We start from the raw sequence: 24,155 nt of genomic DNA on the forward strand, positions 1-24,155 counted from the left end.
CCCCTGGTGACCAGGAGTATACCTCCCCATACACCTCTCCACACACACAAGAAATTTTTAAAAAGGGGGAACCCCACCCCAAACAAAACAAAACCTAGGGAGACCAGCCTGGACTATGTCATGCACAGATAAAAACTACCTGAATTATAGCAACGAAGTTGAATGTGTGAGAACTTGACCGGGTCATCTTTGTTCAATGTCTCTGGACATGGACAGCGCTTAAAATGTCTCCCACCCCACCTCCTCCAGAGGGAGACGAGATAACTGCCAACACATTCCCATCATTTAAGGAACAGGGAATGTTCTAGTCTTCTCTGTAGATCAGTCGAGCTGCAGCTGCTTGAGCTGAGCTCTGAAAACACCCACCCATCCTGGTGCGCTATGGGGTTGCTCTGCTCCCCGTGATAGTCACGTGCACAAGAAATTCTCACTTGTTACTACTGCAGTGAAGCAACAGCTTTCTGCTGTTTCTGAATTGATGACAATGGCAGGGAAGGAGTGGGAAGGAGGCCACTACTTGCAGAGCACATACAGACAGCGTTACACACGACACGGATCTTCTCAGTCACTCACAGAAGACAGTGGGTAAAACCTCCTTCAGAGCTGTGTCTCCCCCACACCCCACATTTTCCAAGACACAAGTGACTCTCATTGTGACTGCATTTGGAGCTGGAGCCTTTAAGAATGATTTAAGGAAGCTGGAGCTTTGCATATAGGATACTTAGGGTGTGTGTGGGGGGCAATTCAATCCTTGACTCCAAGGCCTGCTGAGTGACCCTGGGAGAATGCCCACTAGTGTAGCCCCCAAAACGAATAAAAATGCATTTATAGGGCCAGAGAGACAGTATAAGGGTTAAGGCATTTGCCTGGCATGTAGCTGACTCCAGATCAAATTCCCAGCATGTCACATAGGTTTCTTTACTTAGTCTCACCAACCTGAACCAGCCAACACTGACTTCTGAGTACAGGGCCAGGAGTAGATGGAACTGTCCAGAGTGTCTCAAAAAAAAAAAAAAAAAGTATTTATGGTTGAATGGGATCCTGAAGGGTCCTAATCTGAGAGAATCGTGTATTTGAAAGAGGAAAAGATTCTCCTTACACCTCCCTCTCCTTTTTCCCCTCTTCCAATCTCTACAAATTGGCCTTCCTCCCACTCTGTCTCCCTCAGTTGGGAAACAGAATTCTACAGAATTGGAGGGAACCCCCAAAATAAACTGAGGGAAAAGGCCTGACTAAAAATTTCCCCAGCTCCAATCTTTTTTTTTTTTTTTTTTTTTTTTTTTTTGTGGTTTTTGGGTCACACCTGGCAGTGCTCAGGGGCCACTCCTGGCTCCATGCTCAGAAATTGCTCCCGGCAGGCACGGGGGACCATATGGGACGCCGGGATTCGAACCGATGACCTTCTGCATGAAAGGCAAACGCCTTACCTTCATGCTATCTCTCCGGCCCCCCAGCTCCAATCTTGCTTGGGCAGGAGAATGCTATGTCTATTGTTTGACCCCCTCCTTCCTCCCACCCCGCCCACACAGTGATGTTTGTTATAATAGTCCCAGTGGTCTAAGACAATTTGAGAAGCTAATGTTGGGGCCAGAGCAATAGCACAGCATGTAGCTGACCCAGAATGGAATGGGACGGACCCAGGTTTGATCTCTGGCATCTCATATGGTCCCCTGAGCCTGCCAGGAGTGATTTTTGAGTGCAAAGCCAGAGTAATCTCTGAGTGGCACCGGGTGTGGCCCATACAAAATGAAACAAACAAAAGAAAAATAGAGAAGCTAATGTAGTGATTGGTTCCAGGTATCCTTGGTTATACTGGCCTGGTGTCTGGTGTCACTGCTACATCCCTGGATGTCCTGAGTATTAGTGCCCACTTCAGTTGCACATCCACACGTACCCCTGCCCTCTTTCTCCAGTGCTAGCTTTCAGCTGCCCACTCTGTGCCCTTATTCCCACATTCCTGTTCTCAACAGGCTTTTGGTCCAGGGACAAATTAGACCTTTTTTTTGTGGAGGGGGGCACACCCAACAGTGTTCAGGAATTACCCCTGGTTCTGTACCCACAAATTACTCCTGGCAGACTTGATGGACCATATTGGATGCGGAGGATCAAACCTAGGTGGGCTGTATGCAAGGCAAATGTCCTACTCACTGTGCTATTGCAGGTTGGGCATTCTTCAGCAGTTCTCTTTCACACCTTCTCTTCTTTGATGGCCCTTATTTCAAGCAACTTCAGACATAGATGCAAATGTGTGTGTTTGCATGTGCATATGTGACCTACCTCCAGAACACAGGCACTCTACAGGGAAGAAGGAAGACCCGCTTGGGAGGTTGAGCCCACTATGAGGAAGGGTCAAACTCTGTCCAAATCTAGTAACATCTTCCTGTTTTCTGGAAGAGTTTCATCTGGGCAATACATTGATTAGCCTAGGAACAAAGAGAGTGCTTTTCAAAGTAGAAAGATCCACAGAGAGGCTGAAGAGATGGCATGGGGATTAAGGTCTTGAATGGATCTTACAAGCATCCAATCCCAGTTTCATTGCCGGCTCTGCTGATGGTTCTCTTGAGCACAGAGCCAGGAGTAGCTCTTCAGCATTGCCAGGTATAGTCCAAAGTTGAAAAAGAAAAAAGGACAAGAAAGAAAGCAGAGAGGTCTTTGTAGAAGGGCCATAGGTTTTGAAGTCACTCCTTTCCGTTTATTTTCCCACTTACAGGGGATCCTAGCAGGACATCTCATCTTTCAGAGGTGTTTTCTCAATTGTCAAGTGGAAATTTGTTTTTCCTGACTCCACATACTGAACAGACATATCTCAACCTTCCTGGAGCATTGACTACTATGAACAGGTGAGGAAGAGACACTGGGGCTAGCAGTAGAGAGAAAACTGTCTTGAAAAATAATTTGCTTTATCTGTTGTTGCTGTTTAGGCAAATGTAGAGTAACTGCAATCTTCTCTTAACACATCTTTGGTTTTTGTTTGTTTGTTTTTGGGAGAAGAAGGGGTGCAGTACTCAAGGACCCATGCAGTGCCAGGCTCATATCAGCCACATGCAAGGCAAATGCCTTAACCCCAGTATTACCATCTCTCTTGCCCAAGGACTCCTGCATGCACTCTTAGCCTCTGAGCCACATCCTTGGCCAAGCATTTCTTTAGGAAGGCAGTCCCTTCCCCCCTCCCCAGAATGCATTAGTGAAGCAATCCTTCCCAGGCTAAATGTTGACAAGTTTGGCAAAAGGCAATGGGAATAAAAAAAAAAAAATGTGTGTGTGAAGGAACTAATAAATAAAAGGCCTGTTGAATGTGGGCTTTGGACTGGTCCCAGCTTTCCAGTCCCACTCTCTTCAGGCTGCTTTGGAGCACCAGAATGGAATGTTCTGAGTCCCACAACGTGCACACACTTGAGAGAGAGAGAGAGAGAGAGAGAGAGAGAGAGAGAGAGAGAGAGAGAGAGAGAGAGAGAGAGACAGAGAGAGAGAGAGAGAGACAGAGACAGAGACAGAGACAGAGAGAACAGACAGAGAGAGAACAGACAGAGAGAGAGAGAAATTATTTTGGGGACTGTTTTCTTTCCTTTCTTTTTTTTTTCTTTTGTCTTCTGTGCTGGGCATTGACCCAGGTCCTCACAGAAGCCAGGCAAGTGCTCTACCACTGAGCTATATTCCTCCCCCCATCCCTGTAGTTTTGTTTTCCCCATTGGGTAGTGACTGGAATAGTTTTAGATGATGAGTTATTGTTAGGTTTAGGGGTTAGGGTCAGGGTTTATATTTAGAATTGAGTTATATTTGGGGATAAGGTCAGGGTCAATGGTTAGACTTAGGTGAAATTTCATTATTACTTGCTTTAGAGTCAAGGTTAAGGCAAGAGTTCCCTAGAATTAGAATTTGGGTCTACAGTCTGTGGGTTTACAGCATCTGGGTTGCCTTTAGAGTTAGAACTAGCTAGAGCTAGGGTTTAGGATGAACATGTCTGGGACCCACCTGTTTTGGACTTTCTCAGACTCTTGGCGAGGGGCCTTTGGCTTTGAGGCTATGCTATGTCTTCTAGCTGGAACAAGAACTCGGTGAGAGGTGATCTCAGCACCTTTCTTCTTTTGTCCCTTTAAGTTCTAAGAAAAGGGGACACAGGCAGGCACCAGGGAGGCTTTGGAGTGGCGCTGTACTGAGACCCATCATCTGTGAGGTGGCCAAGGCAAGGGGGAGCAGAGGTCCCGTAGGTGGCTAGGAACTGCAATGGCTTTGGAGCCCAAGACTGGCTTTGAACACCCTTCTCCTTCCTGGCTGTGGTGGAAGCTTTGGGGAACCACTTTGGAACTGTAGCTCCACAGGGAACCCAGGGAAAAATGGTCATCAAATCTAAACCAAACCATTCTAGGCCTTCACTCTCCCGCCTATTTCCCTGATGACAGGCTGGCTGAGCCAGGAAAGGAAGCAGCACCCTCCCTCGGGAACCCCTAATTCCCTCCCAGACTGTGAAAAGAACACAGTGGGAGGTCGGGCCCCTCCCTTCCATCCCTTCCATCTTCCCCCATTCTCCCCATCTCCCTCTTCACTCAGTCCCCCCACCCACCCCAACTGCTTGTTAGGTTTAAGAACCTGAGAGATAGCCCAGTTTCTAGTGGGGTTGGCCCCACCTGTTGTTACCCAGCTTCCTAGGGCTGCCAGCCCCCATCTCACCCCACTCACCCCATCCACCACCAGACCAATCCACCACACCAGGCTGCAGTTTAGGCCATTTAATAGAATACCAAAGGAAAGCAGAAAACAGCACAGAGAGAAAGCAGGGACACAGTGACACCAACAGCCGGAGGGAGGGAGAGAAGGAGGCCGAGAGATCTTTGGGGATAGGGAGAGAACCCGTGTGCGGGGTTTCGGGGGGCTGGGGTTCGGCGCTGGGAGTCTAGTCGCTGCTACTCGGGCTGGGGCTGGGGCTGGGCGGGGTGGGCCGATAGACCCCGATGACCACGGCGTGGTCCCGCTCGTAGGGCTCGAGCGTGAGCTGCTCCTGTGGCCGCAGGTTCTCGCGCTGCAGCTTGCGCACCTCGGCGGCGAAGACGGCCTCGGGAGCGGCGGCCGAGTCGATGCAGTTGGCCTTGATGGACATGAGGAAGTGGCCGCCGTTGCGCAGGAAGGAGTGCGCGTTGAGGGCCACGATGCGCGACTGGTCGGGCTGCGCCACGTCGGCGAAGAGCACGTCCACCATGCCGATGAGCATGCGGTACTTGAGCGGGTGGCGCGCGTCCTCCAGCACGGGCACGATGTTGGCGCGCCGGCTGGCCACATGCACCAGGTCGCGGCCCGTGCGGCGCGAGAACTCCACGGCGTACACCAGGCCCTCGGGCCCGATGATGTCCGACACGTGCGACACGGTGGTGCCCGACGCGGCGCCCAGGTACAGCACCTTGGCGCGCGGCTTGATGTGGATGCGCGCCACGCCACCCAGGATGGCCGCGGCCAGCTTGGAGCGGAACGGGTCCCACAGGCGGTACTCCACGCTGCCCAGGGCGCCCTGGCGCACCGTCACACGCCGCTCGCCGTACACCGACTGGCCCGGCACCAGGTTCAGCGTGACCAGGGCTTCGGCACTGCCGCGGTAGATGAAGACGCCTTCGTGCCGGTGCGGCTCCACGGTGCTCAGGGCGTTGCGCGCCCGGCGGTGGCGGCCCTTGCCCTTGGCCACGCCGCCGCGCCGTTGCCCGCCGCCGCCGCGGGTCCGGGGGTCGCTCCCGCGGCGCCCTCCGAAGCCGAAGCCGAAGCCGAAGCCGAACCCGCGTGTCCGCGCCCCCGCGCGCCCCGCGCGCTGCCCCGGAGGAACCTGATGCCCGTGCGCACGGCTCTGGCTCCCCGCGCGCCGGCCCTGGCTCCGCGCGCTGCTGCGCCCCTGGCTCCCGGAGCGCCCCGAGCGCCCCGCGCTGCTGCGGCGGCTCTGGCTGCCGGCCCGCCTCTGCCCGCTGCTGCCACCCGAGCGCCGGCTCTGGCTCCCCGAGCGGCGCCTCTGGGCGCTGGGGCTGCGCGCCTGGCCCTGGCTGCTGCTCCCCGGGCCGCGCCTCTGGCTGCTCCCCGAGCGGCCGCCGCTGGCGTCTCTGCGTCCCTGACTGCCATGCCGCCGCCGTCCGCTCCGGCTGCTGCTCCGGCTGCTTCGCGATCTCACTCGGCGACTCAGGCTCACGGCTGATTTCATAGCGCGCCCCGGTTCCCCGGGCGGGCGGTCTCCGTCTCGGGTACCCGCCCGCTCGCTCCCGGGGTAGTCTGGCCGCTGGACCCAAAGGGTTCCGAGGACACCAGGGTCTGGGAGCGTCGGGCACAGTCCGGCAGAGGTTGGCGGTGGTGGTCGAGGGGTTGCCCGCGGCTCTGGCTGTGGGGTTTGGTGCTCGGGGTGTCCCGCTCACTCCTAGCGGTGGTGCTGGAGTAGGACCGAGGCTTCGCCACGCCACGCCACGCCACGACGGGCTCAAGGGACGGGACAGGGCAGGACAGGAGACGGCTGGAACCCGCCGCTACTGCAGTCCCCGCATCTCAGGAGCCGCCCTTTGACGCAGTGGCTGGCGTGATTGCATCACGCCGGCTATGGCTATGGCAACCTGCAGCCCCCCTTGTCGGCGCGCATACGCAGCCCTCTCCCCTGCAGCCCTCTCTCACCCCCTCTCTGCTCACTCGGGGACACCCACACGCACACACCCCACACACCCTCACACACATGCGCGCGCGTTTCTAGGCTCTAGGGGTAGGGGCGGCAGCTCTGCAGGGAGAGGGTAGGGGTGCACAGAAGAAAGGCACTGACTGGGGTGAGGGGTGGGTGCGGCGGTTATGGCCCTTCCCTGGTCACTCACTCTCTTGCTACATAGTCTTGACAAGAGCAGCGGACCATCTCGGAGGAATTCTCTGGATTTCATAATTTCGAAACAGAACATTCCAGTTGTCAATCTTTAAACAGAGATTTTCAAAAGCACCAGGGTAAAGGTGCATGGCCCATCCCTGTTGGACTGGAATCCCCACAAAAATCTGCCCCCCCCCCCCGCACATGGCCAGGAGTAGCCCCGAACCTCCTTTTTTCTTTTCTTTCTTAAAATCATCATTTACATCTATCTCAGCCATGGTACATGCTAAATATTCTATTAGTGCTAGTTCTTAATTTTTTTTAAATGTATTTAATTCGGTCAGTTGACTGTGGTATCCTTCATATACTGCATTTCACATCGTCTCTCGCCCCCTTCTCCCTCTCTCTCAGTTCTAAATGAAAGCATTACTCTTAGAGCATTTTTGCACCAGAAAGGTATTTTGAACTGTTAGGCACAGTTGCTGGAATGCGAAGTGGTATGTTACCAATCTTCTGACAAAACAATGTACCTGTGTTTCAACTTATTTATTCCATGTTGAAAATCTTAGCCTAAAACAAAAAATCTCTGTAGGGAAATCTAGTAGTCAGAACTGCAAGAATGTGGGAGGGTAGCAATGGCAGAGACCATTATCATGGTGAAGGAGAGAAGTAAACATATTTTGGGGGGCAGAGTTGGTGATAACTTACTGTGTTTAGGGGTTGCTCCCAATGGTCTTGGACAGGGGGGAATACTGTGCTGGAGAATGAACCCAGACTGTCGCACACAAAGCTTACACTTGTATGCTATTTAGCCTATAAGGCAAAAATCTCTGTGGTTCTCAAAAGATATTTAGAAGATAGTGTCTGGGGCTGAATGGATAATACAATGGGTAAGTAACTTGCCTTGCCTGCAGCTGGCTTTGGTTCAATTCATACCACGACATAGGGTTTGCTGAGCATTGCCAGGAGTGATCCCTGAATACAGAATCAGGAGTAAGTCCTGAATACTCTCCAAAATTATAGGAATCCAAAATATCTCCAAATTATAGAAATTTTTGGATACCATATTGGTATAGGGGATTGAACTCAGGACTTAATGCATGCTAGACAACTGCTTTATCAATGAGTCACAACCTGACTGAGAACTTTTCTGTTTTTTTTTTTGTTTGGTTTTGGTGCATACCTAGTGCTCAGAAGTTACTCCTAAAAAATGAAATTACTCCTGGCTGACTTGAGGGACCATATGAGATGCCCGGATTAAAATTGGGTTGGCTGTGTACAAGACAAATGCCTTACTCATTGTACTATTGTTCTGGCCCCTGGCTGAACACTTTTTTTTTTTTTTTTATCAATTGGATCTAGTTGCTCAGAAAGTGTAAAATTTCAAGTCCGACATCCAATGCACTGGAGCTTCCCTCCCATAGCTGACAGCCCACAATCCACAACCCTGGTACTTTCTGGTTAGTCTGCTTCTCCCACTCCCTGTCCTGAGACTTGTAGGCAGCAGGAAAAAGGTATGAGTGGAAACATACATTAGCCAGAGTCCTACACCCTATTATATACAATGGGCATCAGAAATCACCAGGCCACCATAATCCTCAACTTCTAGCTTATACATTAAAAAAAAAAAAAACCAACAACTTTGTTTTCACTGTGCCACATCATTTTGAGCTACTTTCCAAAAGAAACATTTGGAAGCACCAAGAACAGTGAAAGGCATGTGCGATCAGCACCACGGACAGCAACAGCATGGCCAGGGGCTAAGGGAGAGAGAAGGCTTGGGGTGGGAGGGCCCTGGTGTGAGAAATCTGCAAATCTCTTGAACAAGAGAGTCAAGCTCCTAGTCTAAGGAGAAAGGAAATGTGGCCCAGCTTTAGGGCAAGTGTCCGGCTGGGGGAACTGAGTGTGAATTCGTCTTGTGTCCATTCTGTCTTGGCCCTAGACTCTGTCTTAAATGCACAAATGGCAAGCCCAGGTTTGACCTTCCATGAGAGTTTATGTGCCTCCTTAGTGGTGTATAGAAATTTCTGTGATAAAATGTGGACCAGGCGGTTGAGAAGACATGAAGTAGATCTCAGTACAGTGTTGCCAACATGAGAGTTTATTTCAAACAATCTGCTCAGAGATTTCTGCTCATTATAAACAGAGGGCCTTGGGGATATGAAGCAAGGGGCCAATAATGACCACTCCCACTCACTTGCATGCCAGATATAAGTAGAAATTTATAAATTAGATAATGTGCATCAGGGATGCAGCTTAGCAGTGAACTGTATGCTTGCATGTGAGATCCTGGGTTTAAGAAAAGGAAAAGTGTGTTTACTAAAGAAAAGTCCACAAGCTCCATAGAGCTTATTTATAGCAGGAGATCAAGTCATACTATCAATACATTCACCACCTGCGTATTGTCTGTATTATTTATTCACCTGTATTAGGCTTTCAAGTCAGCAGAACAGAGTTCTCATGAACGAACATTAATGTTTGTTGCACTGCTGTCCAGGTCCGTGGGGCCTGGGCTTTATGAATAGCTTTTCTTCTCCTTATTCAGGTACTAAGGCCCCACTTCCCACAATGAATTCAACAATCTAGAAAACTGCCAAATCCATCCTCCACTCCAGATGTAAGCCTGAAAGACCACAACTATGGGCACATTTACGCACTTTCCTTTACCACTAAGTTCCACCTCACCCCTATATACTTAGAAAGGTGCCTTACTAGTATGTGTTGCTCATTTTAGAATTGATACACTCAAAGATGTTATGTATTCCCTGGTGATCACTTGAATGGGATCCACTGGGAGGGATGCCTAGTAATTATAAGCTCTAAATCTCACCAACAGCCTTCTATGAAAATGTAATTGTTTCTTGGGAGTAATTAAAGTGCAGTAACAATAAGAGGGCCACCCCACCCACAGTGCCCTGGGCTTGGAGGTTCACTCATTCCCCCAGATTCCCTAACTGGGCTCAGGCAGTTTCCACTGTGCCCTTAACAGTGTCCATTTCTCCTCAAAGTGCTAGGAACTATTCTGGGCTATACTTTCCATGACCCTTCAACCCATTTCTCCTCGTTTCCTCAAAGGTGAAGGCAATTTGTTCATTAGTTTATTAGTAAATTATAGCCCTAAAATCTATCAGTTATCAAGTCTTTTTGGGAGGATATTTTGGGCCACATCTGGGAGTGCTCAGAGGCTATTTCCAGCTCAATTATTGGAGGATCCAAGTGGAGATAAAATCTGGGGCTTCTGCATGCAAAGTTGTCTCCCCATTCCCAATTCAGTTATCAAGACTTTCTTTTTTTTTTTTTTTTTTTGCCATATTCAGGAGCGTTAAGGGGTCACACTTGGCTCTGTGCCCAGGAATCACTCCTGGCAGGCTTGGGGAACTATAATGAAATGCCAGGATCAAACCATATCAACCATATACAAGGCAAACACCCTACCCACTATATTGCTGCTTTTGTTCCTCAGTCATCAAGACTTTGAGTCTGCTGGGGACATGGTGCCATGGCAGAGTGCATGCCTCTTGGTTCAAGCCACTAAATCACAAAACAAAAATCAAATTCAAATAAAACTAGATTTTTTTTGTTTTGGTTTTTGGGCCACACCCAGCGATGCTCAGGGGTTACTCCTGGCTGTCTGCTCAGAAATAGCTCCTGGCAGGCACCGGGGACCATATGGGACACCGGGATTTGAACCAACCACCTTTGGTCCTGAATCGGCTGCTTGCAAGGCAAACGCCGCTGTGCTATCTCTCCGGGCCCAAAACTAGATTTTTTTTATCTACTTGAAAATACTCTAACCTAGGTTCTGGAGTGGTAATACAGTGAGTAGGGCATTTGCAGTGCACATGGCCAACCCAGGTTCAATCCCCAGTATCCCATCATGTCCTCAGAACCCTGCTAGGTGTAATTTCTAAGCACAGACCAGGAAGAACCTCTGAGCATAACTGGGTGCTGCCAGAATAAGAAACTATCCTAACCTACATAAAAATATCCTAATATTTGCATGTGTATGTTGCTAAAGCAGAGACTCAGGTCAACCACTGGCAAATTAAGGGGCTAAGGTTTTCTAGAAACCACTTCGCTAAAATTTCCATCTGAGGGCCAGAGAGATAGCACAGCGTTACATGCAGTTACATGCAGTCAACCTAAGACCAAGATGGTTTGATTCCCGGCATCCCATAATCGATTCCTGGCATCTGATCCTGCCAGGAGCGATTTTTGAGCGTAGACCCACGACTAACCCCAAAGAGTCGTGACCTTTGGGGTATGACCTTCCCCCCCCAAAAAAAACAAAGAAAAAAACGAAGTGCCCCCAGAAGAGACAAAATACTTTTCTCTTGGGGCTGGAGTCGTAGAACAGCGATAGGGCATTTGCCTTGCACATGGCCGACCTGGGTCAGAGCCAGGTTAGATCCCCAGAATCCCACATGGTGCCCTGAATCTGCCAGTAGAGACTTCTGAGCACAGAGCCAGGAGTAACCCCTAGTGCCACCAGATGTGGTTCAAAAACAAAAAAAATTTTTCCATCTGAAATTATGGATAATACTAAAATCTGTCTCTTCTAAAAGCTTTGCTTGCAGGCAGCCCAATGTTCTAAAGAGACAAACTGACATAGTGATTCATACATATTTTTCTGATAGCCTATAAGAATAAATACAACTTTTGATTCAAATTGATTGTTTTTAAGTAAGCAAGATTGAGGTCAGAGTGATAATACAGTAGGTAGTAGGGAACTTGCCTTGTACACAGCTGAAACAGGTTCAATCCCCAGCACTGTGCTCAAAATTTGCTCCTGGCTCCTGGCATCCCATATGGTCTCCCGGGATTTGAACCACTGTCCATCCTGGATCAGCTTCATGCAAGGCAAATGCCCTACCACTGTGCTATCTCTCTGGTCCCTATTGGTCTAATTTTAAGCCAGATATTTTTCCTTTTCTCTAGTCTGTTTTTGGGCCACACCTGGAGGTGCCTGGGTGACTATATGGGAAGCTGGGGATCGAACGCAGGTCAGCCATGTGCAAGGCAAATGCCCTCCCCACTGTGCTATCGTTCCAGCCCCAGATATTTTTTTTCAATTGAGTACTATCAGTTCCTTATATATTGTTATATGTGGCTTATAAATATTCGCTCTCATTCCATAGGTTGCCATTTGCTGTGATCATTTCCCTGCTTTATAGGGAATAATCCCACTTGTTTTTGTGTCCAATGCTTTTGGTGGCCTAGCTTAAAATATCATCTCCAAGACCAAAACCAAGAAGCTTTACCACTTTTTTTTTAGTTTTAGTTACAGATCTTACATCCTATTCTTCATTTAATGTAATCTGTGAGTGTTGAAGATAGGGGTTGGCCTCTTTTTCTGCATAAGTATCACAAACTGCTAAAAATAATCTTTTTCTCATTGAATATTTTTTACTTTTTTTGTGGTGTTTATGTTTGGGCAAACCAGGTGGCACTCGTGTTATTCCTGGACCTGCGCTCAGAAGTCACTCCTGGCAGGCTCGGAGGAACATAAGGGATGCCAGGGATCGAGCCTGGGTCTGTCCTGGGTTGGCTGCCTGCAAGGCAAACGTCTTACTGCTGTCCTATCATTCCGGCCCATACTTTTTTGGGTTAGTTTTTGTCTTATGGCCACACCTGGAAGTGCTTAGGCTCACTCCTGGTTTGTATTCATGCATCACTCCTAGATGTGCTCAGGGGGCCTTTAATGCAGAGCCAGGGATTGAACTGGGAGTTGGCTGCATGCAAGGCAAGTGCCTTACCATCATACCAGCTGTGAGTACCCTCATTAAGCATTTATTTTTGTTTTTATGAGCAGTGATGCTTAGGGCTTACTTCTGGCTTTGCATCCAGGAATTAGTCCTGGTGGTGTTTAGAAGATGCTGGAGATTAAACCCGGATCAGGACCATGTAAGGCAAGTGCCTTACCCACTATACTATCTCTCTAACTCTCATGGAGTATTTTTGATTTCTCATTTGCTGTCTTCATTGTAATCCTCAGGTTGGACCTTAAAATAGTGCTCAATAATGCGCAGATTTTATTTAAAAACAAAACAAAACATTAAGCCAGAGCAGATGCCAATGTGTTTGGCATGCTTTTGTTGATAGATCATGAATCATCATTATTTAACTATACTACAACTTCCAACACAGCCTTTAGGAAGCCAGAAATAGTTAAAGAGTTAAGGTATTTGCCTAGCACATACCTGATTTAATCCTGTTTTGAACTCTCAGCATTGCATATGATCCCCTGAGCACCGACAGGGGTTACTCCTGAACACAGAGCCAGGAGTTTCTTGTAACTGTCTGGATAGTAATTTTCTGAACTACCTTTGTTGTCATCTCTTTTCCATTATCTTAGTGGTTATTTGATGATTAGACAAGCATTTCCTAGAAAGCCTGGAATCCCAAATGTCTTCTAGTTTGCACATGGGCATCTATCTAGGTCAGTCTTCAGTGTTCAGCTAGGTGGTTTATAATTTTGCCTTACACTCTACTCTGCTCTCTGGGCACATGCAGACCTCTGGGCATGTTTCTAGATGCCCAAGAATCTATCACAGCTTTGCAAAAGCCTTGTTCCCTAGCCTTTTCCTGCAGGCTCCATTGTTAGACAAGTGTTTGCTCTCTACTGTGACCTATTTCCTTTCTAAGGGAGTATAGGTTGTGGGGAGAGACAGGATTACAGATGCTTAAGTAACCCTCTCCTAGCTCTTTACAGGTGAGACAAAGGGACAAATACCTGTCACACAAGGGACTTAGTTCCAGAACTCTCAACTCAACAGGCCACACAATGGACTTTGTTCTTAAGTCAACATGCTCTTTTCTGAACCCTGAGAACTGTCTCAAGTCTCTCTTATTTATGAGACCTGCACTACTAGTATTTTACCTCTCATATCCCATTCCCCCAGTGACAATCCTAGTCCTGCATCTATACCTTGTTCAGACCGTCCAACTTAGCTGTCAGTTACAAAAATCCTTTATTTTTTCTAACCAGGTGGGACAGGCCCAGAAGACTTTCGGTTCTGAAGTAGTTAAGAAAATAATACTGTAGGGCTAGAGATAGTGCAGTGAGGAGGGTAATTGCCTTGCACATTGTCAACCCAGGTTCGATCCCCAGCATCCCATATGGTCCCCTGAGCCCTGCCAGCAGTAATTCCTGAATGCAGAGCCAGGAGTATCCCAACCATCATCACTGGATGTATTCCCAAAACAAAACAAAAAGAAAGTAACACTAATATAAAAGCTTTCAAAGTAGTTACATTTAATTCTACTACATGTTTATATTACATATTTTGGTCATACCATCACATTCAGTGTTCAGGGGTTGCTTCAGTTGTAAACTGGTTGGTGACCCAAGCATTGTTTGGGACTGAATCCAGGCTTCCTGTGTGCTTTGCATGTGTACTATCTTTCCTTCCTCACTGGGAGGAACAGTTTACAAAATTGTTAATGGTAGGATTTCATGCATAAAACATTCCTGTACCACACCTTCCTACAAATATGTCTGCTTCCATCTCCCAGTCTCCCACCCATCCTATTCCCCCATCAATGTGGTAAATTTCCTATCAACTCCAGTTCTGTTTCTATTGCCTTTGAACATTTGTTACTCTATTGACCCGTTTCTTTATATCCTGTGTCTGTCCTTTTCCTTCTAGGAGATTTAAAAACAAACAAACAAACAAAAAGTTTGTTTACTTTGATTTTGGGTCACACCCAGCAGTGTTCAGGGGTTACTTCTGGCTCTACGCTCAGAAATCACTCCTGGCAGGCTCGGGGGACCATATGGGATGCCTGGATTTGAACCTCCATCCTTCTGCATCTAAGGCAAACACCCTACCTCTGTGCTATCTCTCTGGCCCCAGGAGATTTTTTTTAAGCTTTGGGTTGTCAGGTCATACTTGGTGATACTCAGGGTTTATTCCTGGCTCTGTGCTCAGACATCATTCTTGGTGGGGCTAGGGGCACCAAATGGGATGCTGGGAAATCAAACCTGGGCCAGCTGCATGCAAGGCAAGTGTCCTGCCTACAGTACTAACTCTCCGGCTCCACTTCTGGGTCATTTTTATACAAGAAATAATGTTGGTTTAGATGTGAGCAGTCATAGCCCCTTGCAGTCCCTCTCCTTTTTGTGTGCCCAATGTAACAGTGCTAATAATCAATCTGTGTGCTTGTGCTATTTGAAAGTTTTTCTAGGTATGAAGTTATTTCAAAGTAAAAGGTAAACGTGTTATTTTAGAAATTTAGTTTTGCCTATTCATTGAATATAGAAATAAATTTATAAAATCTGCAGGGACTGGAGTGGGCAGTACAGCAGGTATAGTGTTTGCCTTGCATGCGGCTGCACCCACACAGTTCAATTCTAGATGGTCCCCTGAGCACTGTCAGGGGTGCTTCCTGAGTGCAGAGCTACGAGTAACCTCTGATCATAGCTGGGTATGACTCCCAAACAATAAAATACCCCTCCTCTCCGGAGAAAATCAGGTAGCTGTCTCAGAAGTAACTGAGCTCAGAACGTGGCACAGGCGCTAGGAGGAGCCACTGTGTAGAAGCACTTTACACAATAATGAGATGTCTGGACAACTTGCTTTCTTTTCTGAATCTTCCATTTCAGTAATCCTGCAGCATCAATAACTAGTTAACAGTGAGGCTATAAAAGGAGTATAAACATGATACATGAAAGAATACTTGGGTCATCCTAGGTTACTTTCTTAGTACTTTTGTTTGTTTGGGGGCCATACCTGGTGGTGTTTGGTGTCTACATGTGATACTGTGGGTTGAACCCAGGTTGGTTGTGTGCAAACCAAGCATCTTACCTGCTGTATTCTATCTTTGTACTTCCATTTTTTGGTTTTGTTTTTGGGCCAAACTTGAATGCCTAGGGATTACTCCTGGCTCTGAACTTAGAGATTGCTCCTGGTGGTGTTTGTGATTGTATGGGATATTAGGGGTTGAATCAGGGTCTACTATGTGCAAAAAAGTGCTCCTTACACTGTGCTATTGCTCCAGTCCCACAAGTGAAAGTTTTATCATTGTGTATAAGGTGAAAATTCTAACTTACATGTAAGTTGTATCGATTTAATTGACTCAGTATTTTATTTTATTTTGATTTTGGGCCACACCCAGCAGCTCTCAGGTATTACTCCTGGCTCTGTGCTCAGAAATTGCACTTGGCAGGCTCATATGGGATACTGAGGATCAAACGCAGGTCAGTCCAGGTCAGCCACGTACAAAGCAAATGCTCTACCACTAAGCTATCGCTCCAACCCCTGGCTCAGTATTCTTAGTGAAGGAAAAAAAAAACATTTAAAAGTCTTGCACTCTATTTTTTTTTTTTTTTGGTGTTTTGGGCCACACCCGTTTGATGCTCAGGGGTTACTCCTGGCTAAGCATTCAGAAATTGCCCCTGGCTTGGGGGGACCATATGGGACGCCAAGGGATCGAACCGTGGTCCTTCCTTGGCTAGCGCTTGCCTCTAGCGCCACCTCTTCGGCCCGTCTTAGATTCTAATAAAGTATAGTAGTGTATTTCCTAGAATTTAGAATATAAATATAGGGTCACAAAAAGATAATTCCATCATGATTACAATTAATAAATCAACATGGGACCGGAGAGATAGCATGGAGGTAAGGCATTTGCCTTTCATGCAGAAGGTCATTGGTGAATCCTGGCATCCCATATGGTCCCCTGAGCCTGCCAGGAGTGATTTCTGAGCATGGAGCCAGGAGTAACTCTTGAGCACTGCTGGGTGTGACCCAAAAACCAAACCAAACCAAACCAAAAATAACATGTGGTTATTTATTTGTTTGTTTGTTTTTGGGTCACACCCAGCGGTGCTCAGGGGTTACTCCTGGGTCTACACTCAGAAATCGCTCCTGGGTCCCCCAAGCCAGGAGCGACTTCTGAGCGCATAGCCAGGAGTAACCCCTGAGCGTCACCGGGTGTGGCCCAAAAACCAAAAAAAAAAAAAAGAAATCGCTCCTGGCAGGCTCGGGGGACCACATGGGATGTCGGGATTCGAACCAACGTCCTTCTGCATGCAAGGCAAATGCCTTGCCTTCCATGCTATCTCTCTGGCCCCAACATGTGGCTATTTAAAATGCTGTTTTTTCCTGTTAACCTATAACTTGGTCTCTTTGTGGAGGTCAAATGACATCAAGCTTGAGGCTCACAAAACTTTAGAGACTTGTATAAGAGCAATTAAGGATTATCTGAAGACTGCAACTAACTGCAACTACATCTTATTTTTAATTTTTCTAGTACATTAACACTGGTAATGGGGCCCGGAGAGATAGCACAGTGGTGTTTGCCTTGCAAGCAGCCGATCCAGGACCAAAGGTGGTTGGTTCGAATCCCAGTGTATGTATGTCTATATATGTGTCTATATATTGGGTTTTTGGGCCACCCCAGCTCAGGAGTCTGAAGGCAGGGATCACTCCCGGCAGTGCTGAGGACCAGATAGGATGCTGGGGATTAAATGTGGGTTAGCTGTATACAAGGAAAGGTCCCTCCCCACTGTACTATTGCTCCACACCCAAGTGAATGACATTTCGATTTCTACAAGTAATACAATGTTTTAAAAACGACTTCAGATGTAGTGGATGCACCCTTGCAGGAATCTGAGACCCACTTATCAGCACAAAAATCAGGCACAAAGTAGGCTAATTTTTTTTATTTTTGTTTTTGGGTCACACCCAGCAGTGCTCAGGGGTTACTCCTGGCTCTATGCTCAGAAATCGCTCCTGGCAGGCTCAGGAGACCACCTGGTATGCCGGGATTTGAACCATCCCAGGTGTCATGCAAGCAAGGCAAATGCACTACCTCCATGCTATCTCTCTGGCCCCAAAGTAGGCTAATTAACATATTCCTCTAGTCTTTCACTGAATGTTTTATTGAGCTATGGTATAGTTTAACCATACCAACAGTGCTCTAGAGTGACACCTGGCAGTGCTTGGGGACCTTATGCTATGCCCTGGATAAAATCCAGGTTGGTTACACATATCAAAGCATATTTAATAAGCCCCTATACTCTCAATCCTTTGTTTTACCCTAAAAACAACTGCATCTTCTAACCCACTGACTCAATAGTATGGACAGAGATCTGTGTGCAGAGATCAGGTATGAAAAAACTGCGTAGCCAAGGAACAGTGATCTGATCAGAAGAAAGTCACCATGCTTTCGTGATGGTCTGGTGAGATTAGCCAATATGACAGCACATTCAGCTCCTCTCTATTGGTCCTCATGGATCTTTGGAAATAGTATCGAATCAGAGTTTATGTTTTGTTTTGGGCCACCCTGGTAACACTCAGGGGTTACTTCTGGCAATGCGCTCAGAAATCGCTCCTGGTTTGGGGGACCATATGGGATGCTGGGGATCAAACCGAGGTCCATCCTAGGCTAGCGCGGGCAAGGCAGACGCCTTATCTTTTGAGCCACCACTCCAGCCCCCAGAGTTTGTGATCTTTGCACTCATATTCCAGGTGTCATGTTAGCTTCTTTACACAATTTCCTTTCAGTTATGCATTAACACTAACCTGACAAACAAGACTACCTAACTGCCACCAAAACTCTTTACCTTTTGTAATACTAGAAGCCTAAAACTTGTATTGGAGTCCAAACTGGTAGTGCTCTGAGAATAAATCTCAGTGGTGGTAGGGGAAATATGTGGTACAGGGGATTGAACTAAGGCTCTTGCATGCAGATCACGTGCTCTGCTTTTTAAGCCATCCATCTCTCTGATCCTAGAACTCCAATTTCATGGAGTGAATGAAATATGCCAAACTCAAGAATGATCTAAGAAAACTACAGAAATTCTGCTTTCCGCTCACTCATTTCTAAAATAAAAAACATAAATTTTCGCTTTTCTTGGTTACACCCAGCAGTGCTCAGGACTTATTCCTGACTCTGTGCTCAGGGATCACTCACGGTGAGGCTCAGGGGATAGTATGTGGTGTTGGGGATCAAACTCAGGAAGGTGGATGCCAAGGCAAGCACTTTACCCCTGGTTTTATCTTTTTGAATCACTTAGTCCCCCAACACTACCCCCCTGCTCCTTGGGTCACATAGAGTGGTGCTGAGGGCTTACTCCTTCATTCAGGTATCACTCCTAGTGGGCCAGGGGACCATATGGGATGCTGGGGATCGAATCTGGGTCAGCCATATGCAAGGCACTTAAGAAACTTTCCCACTGTACTAGCTCTCTAGCGTGGATTACTTAGTTATTTTTTCCAATTCCCTTACAACTAGGATTGGCCCATGACCAGTAAGAGTTAATTTGGTTTAGGCAAATTTTCATTCTCTTAAATTTCTGCCTTTAATGTTATGTTTGCTATCATGATTAATAGGGCATTCTGTTAATATTTAAAAAGCTTAAGGGAGCTAGATAAACATGGATAAGAATTTTACTCCTTAGCAATCCAGGGCAAATTGCTCATTTCTATGAGCTCTAATTTTGTCACCTGTTAAACAGTGATAAGCATCTCCACTAAAATCAATGAAATAGGGGCCAGAGTGAGCACAGTGGTAGCTGCCAGTTGCCAACCCGGGACACCTGGGTTCGATCTCTGACATCCCATTAGGTCCCCCAGGCTGCTAGGAGTGATTTCTGAGAGCAGAGCCAGGAGTAGACCCTAAGCACCGCTGGGTGTGGCCCCAAACCCCCCTAAAAACAAACAATAAAATAAACATTAAATGAAACAAAGAATGTATGCTCTGGAGTTGACAGAGCTCACTAGGGAATTTCACTTTCAAATAAAGCTAATGAAAGTATTTCCCTGACAAGTCAATAAAGTAAAGTAAACCTTCATGTTTGTAAACCTTGTAAAAGTACTTTGTAAAGTAAAACTTGTGTTCTTTCACAGTCCCCAATAAGTCTTCTTAGATTAATAATCAGCAGAAATGAGCTTTCATTTGTGGAAAATAATTCTTTCCAGAACTCTAATGAATAAAAAGAATCACATATTACATACATAGTTGACAAATTTCGTTTACTCGTTTTTATTTTTAGTCCACATGATCGTAAAAAAAAAATGCCAACAGTGCTAATAGCCACTTTGGTTCAAAGAGTGTTTCAAACCGAAGGGTCACATTCTTTGGACAGGTTTTATTCCCAGGATATCAAAGGCCTTTGCCATGACAGCAGCCACTGCTTCACATAGCAGCAATCGCCACACATTCACCTTCAGCACTTTCCCTGAGAAGACAGAACAAAGATGGTATTAATTTTTTTCTTTTTTCTTTTTGTTCTTCAGTCACACCTGGCGGTGCTCATGTTTTACTCCTTGCTCTGCCTCAGGAACCATTCCTGGTGGTCTTGAGGGATCCTATGGGATGTGAGAGATCAAACTGGGATGGCTGTGTACGACTGGCATCTTTGAAGCCTTCAAATTCAAGGCCACATGTCTAAGAATAGGGAAACTGACTAAATAGAAAGAATTACCATTTTTTTCGTACCATAAGACACACCCCACCCCACCCCCAAATGGGAGAAAATGTCTGTGCATTTTATAAAATGAATGCCTCCTGTAGCTGAAGTCTGAGTGCAGCCCTTATTTTTTTTATATTAACAAAAAAGGATTAAAAATGTTTTTTATGGGGCCGGGCGGTGGCGCTAAAGGTAAGGTGCCTGCCTTGCCTGCGCTAGCCTTGGACGGACTGTGGTTCGATCCCCCGGTGTCCCATATGGTCCCCCAAGCCTGGAGCAACTTCTGAGCACATAGCCAGGAGTAACCCCTGAGCGTTACCGGGTGTGGCCCAAAAACCAAAAAAAAAAAAAAAAATGTTTTTTATTTTCTGATAAAAAAAAAAATAGGTAGGGGCCGGTGTGGTGGCACAAGAAGTAAGGCATCTGCCTTGTGCACGCTAGCCTAGGATGGACCATGGTTTGATCCTCGGCATCCTATATGATCTCCCAAGCCAGGAGCAATTTCTGAGCGCATAGCCAGGAGTAACCCCTGAGAATCACCGGGTGTGGCCAACCCCTTCCCCCTCAAAAAAAGTTAGGTAAATATGTTTAACCAGCAATAGAACAGAGTATTGTAAATATACTTCAGCCTCATAGGCTGGTTGTTCCCAGCTGCCATCTCCTGACATCTCTTGTTTTCCTCATTTATAAACTATGTGCGTCTTATGGTCAGGTGCATCTTACAAAGTGAAAAATATAGTCATTACATTTATGATTGTAAAAGGACTATTTAAAAAAAAATTTTTTTTTTTTTAAAGATTTTGGGCCACAGTATTGCCCAAAGAACCCTATAAAATGCTGGGAATCAAACGTAGGCCAGACATGTTCAAGGGAAGCACCTCACCTGCTGTGTTTTTTCTCCAGCTCTCAATTTTTATCTATTATTATAGGAGACATGAATCACTATGCAACTATTTGGGGCAAGTAGAGATGTTCCCATGATCAAAACAGGTGTGAACACAACCAATACTCCATTCAAATAAAGGCCTTGCAGACGCCCCACTCCCATCATGACCTGTAAAAAAACACTCACCAGTCTCTCGATCTTTTTCCACACAATAGCAGCTATCATAGAACTCTGTGAAAGTAGTTGCCAGCTCATAGATGTAATCACAAAGCGTATGGAGAAATAAGTCATCTAAAATCTTGTGCAGAATCTCGGGGAAGCGTAAAATGCACCGGCCGAGTTTCCATTCCTTCTCGTGGTCCAAAATGATCTTGGTGTCCTGAGCAGCTTTCCGGAGCATCTCTTCATCTACGTTGGCCAGGCGTGCGATAGACCTGCAAGAGCAGGCAGTGGCCATCACCCTCTGTGTCACAGAAGTCATCCTTCCCCACTACCCAAGCTGGCTGGGGCCCCCCATCACCTGATTCTGGTGAAAGCGTACAACAGGTAAGCAGCCGTGTTTCCTCTATCGTCCAGCATTTTGTCAAAAGAGAAGATGTAGTCATTTAGTCGGTTATGGGAAAGGTCGGCATATTTAATACAGCCATATGCAACTGACGTCTGAGCGGCTTTCAGCTCCTCTGCAGTCAAGACCTGTGGAAAAAAGAACACTTCAGTTGACAGACACTACCTCTGACCTGGTGTTGCAGAGGTAGAAGACAAGAATCCTAACTTTTGGGGCTAAAGTGATACCACAGCAGAGAGGGTGCCTGCTTTGCATCCAGCTGATATGGCTTTGATCCCCGGCATCCCAGGCACAGCCAGGAGCGATTCTTTAGTGCAGAGTCAGGAGTAAGCTCTGAGCACTGCCAGATGTGACCCCAAAACAAACAAAAAATCTGAGTGAGTACCCAAACCCAAATAGTCAGCTGACAGACACATTTTTTTCAAGTTGTCATGGGGCAGTGTGTAAAAGGCAACACCCCTAAATTTCAGCAGGACCGAGGAAGAGGTTGGCTGGGGTATTAGTAGAAATGTGATGTTGGGGAATCTGACAGTAGAAAGGACAAGAGCAATGGAAGCATCCCTGAAAAGACAGAGAACAAGGGCCTTTATCTAGGGGAGAGGCACACTTTAGACAGTTCAGCCTTCACACCCAACCAAGATTCACCTGCTGTGGTATTGGTTAGTCAAGAAAACTATCCTTGAGGCCAGAGCAACTGCAGAGTGGTAGGGCATTTGCCTTGCATGCCAACAACCCAGGATGGACCTGGGTTCAATCCTCGGCATCCCATATGGTCCCCTGAGCCAAGAGCGATTTCTGAGCGCAAGGCCAGGAGTAACCTCTGAGCGTTACCAGGTGTGGCCCCCAAACCAAAACCAAACAAAAAAACCATCCTCTCTGGAGGAAGATGGCACTCCATTTATTCACAATACCCAGCCAGGAAAAAAAAAAAAAAAAAGAAGTCTGCTAAAATGCCCAATGAAGAGGCCAGAGAGATAGGCATTTGCCTTTCATGCAGAAGGACAGTAGTTCGAATCCCAGCATCCCATATGGTCCCCTTTGCCTGCCAGGGGCGATTTCTGAGCATAGAGCCAGGAGTAACCCCTGAGCATTGCCCAAAAAAAAAAAAAAAAAAAAAAAAAAAAAAGCCCAATGAAATGACTAAAAAAACCGAGATAATAGGGAGGAGAGAAACAAGACAACAACAAAAAAGATAAAGACTGGAACTGTAGTGACAGCGTAGAGGTAAGGCATCTGCCTTGCATGCACTGACCCAGAACGGACTGGGTTCGATCCCCAGAGTCCAATATGGTCCCCCAAGCCAGGAGCAATTTCTGGGCACAGAGTCAGGAGTAACCCCTGAGCGTCACCAGGTGTGGGCCCCCCAAAAAAGATAGACACCCCAATCTTATTTTTATTTATTTATTTGGTTTTTGGCTTACACCCGTTGGTGCTCAGAAATCGCCCCTGGCTGGCTTGGAGGACCATATGGGATGCTGGGATTCGAACCACCATCCATCCTGGATCAGCCGAGTGCAAGGCAAACACCCTACCGCTGTGCTATCTCTCCAGCCACATGAGATGCCCCAATATTAAAGCCTGGAGATTTTGTTTTGTAGTGTGTTGTGTATGTGTGTGTGTGTGTTTTGTAGTGTGTGCTTTGTAGAGTGTGTGTGTGTGTGTGTGTGTACACGCGCGCACATGTGTGGGATAGGGGCATGGGTGTTGGGAGTCACAAAGGTGGCATGTTCAAAGGCTAGTTCTGAACTCCTAGAGGTACTTAGGACTTGTGCTAGAGATGTTTTTGTTTTGTTTCATTTTTGGGTCAGACTCAGATGTGCTCAGGATCCTGGAGGTGCTCTTGGTGGTGCTGAGGGGATCATATGTGATGCTGGGGATCAAACCTGGGTCAGCCACATGTAAAGCAAATGCCCTCCCTCCTATACTATTGCTCCAGCCCCCAGTGCTACTAGAGATAAACTGGGAACTGCTGTATCCAAGGCAGGTGTCTAACCCTCTGTACTATCTCTCTAGCCCAAAATTGATATTTAAAAATAATAATTACAAAGGGAAAAACACTTTTTTTTTTGTCACACCCAGCGGTGCTCGGGGTTACTCCTGGCTCTGTGCTCAGAAGTTGCTCCTGGCAGGCTCGGGGAACCATATGGGATGCTGGAATTTGAACCTGAGTCCATTCTGTGTTGGCCGCATGCAAAGCAAATGCCTTACCACTGTAATATCGCTCTGGCCCCGGGAAAAGTACTTTTATAAAAAGAAAAACCTCAGAGTATTTAAAAATAAGTGACAATGAATAACCTTATATATCTTCTCTGGAGTAATCTTACATTCTGTAAAAATGATAAGGGACTGCTCCATATCACTAATCATCAGGGAGATGCAATTCAAAACAACAATGAGGTACTATCTCACACCACAGAGACTGGCACACATCACAAAGACCAAGACCAATCAGTGCTGGTGGGGAGGTGGGAATGTTATCTAG

The 24,155-nt window shown here is 46.8% G+C and overlaps 2 protein-coding genes across 2 annotated transcripts in view; both read right to left on the bottom strand.

Annotated features, from left to right (window-relative positions):
• Window positions 1–4,826: 4,826 nt before the first annotated feature.
• On the bottom strand, window positions 4,827–6,172 carry FBLL1 (fibrillarin like 1). Its single transcript, XM_049775651.1, has one exon. It carries the CDS (start codon window positions 6,170–6,172, stop codon window positions 4,892–4,894), a length of 1,281 nt encoding a protein of 426 aa, XP_049631608.1. The 3' UTR covers window positions 4,827–4,891.
• A 13,620-nt stretch (window positions 6,173–19,792) lies between these two features.
• The window catches only part of RARS1 (arginyl-tRNA synthetase 1), a 33,742-nt gene continuing 29,379 nt past the window's right edge, over window positions 19,793–24,155 (bottom strand). The window contains exons 13-15 of the mRNA XM_049774572.1: window positions 21,629–21,801; window positions 21,295–21,542; window positions 19,793–19,991 (exon numbers count right to left, since the gene is read on the bottom strand). Of these exons, the coding sequence (XP_049630529.1) occupies window positions 19,882–19,991; window positions 21,295–21,542; window positions 21,629–21,801 (531 nt within the window). The 3' untranslated portion in view covers window positions 19,793–19,881. The remainder of the gene's footprint in view (window positions 19,992–21,294; window positions 21,543–21,628; window positions 21,802–24,155) is intronic.

This window comes from Suncus etruscus, chromosome 6, assembly GCF_024139225.1.
Source record: "Suncus etruscus isolate mSunEtr1 chromosome 6, mSunEtr1.pri.cur, whole genome shotgun sequence".
In the NCBI taxonomy this organism is placed as follows: domain Eukaryota; kingdom Metazoa; phylum Chordata; class Mammalia; order Eulipotyphla; family Soricidae; genus Suncus; species Suncus etruscus.

Excerpts from the sequence above, each read along its gene's own strand:
- FBLL1 (XM_049775651.1), bottom strand. The coding sequence starts at position 6,172 with ATGAAATCAGCCGTGAGCCTGAGTCGCCGAGTGAGATCGCGAAGCAGC.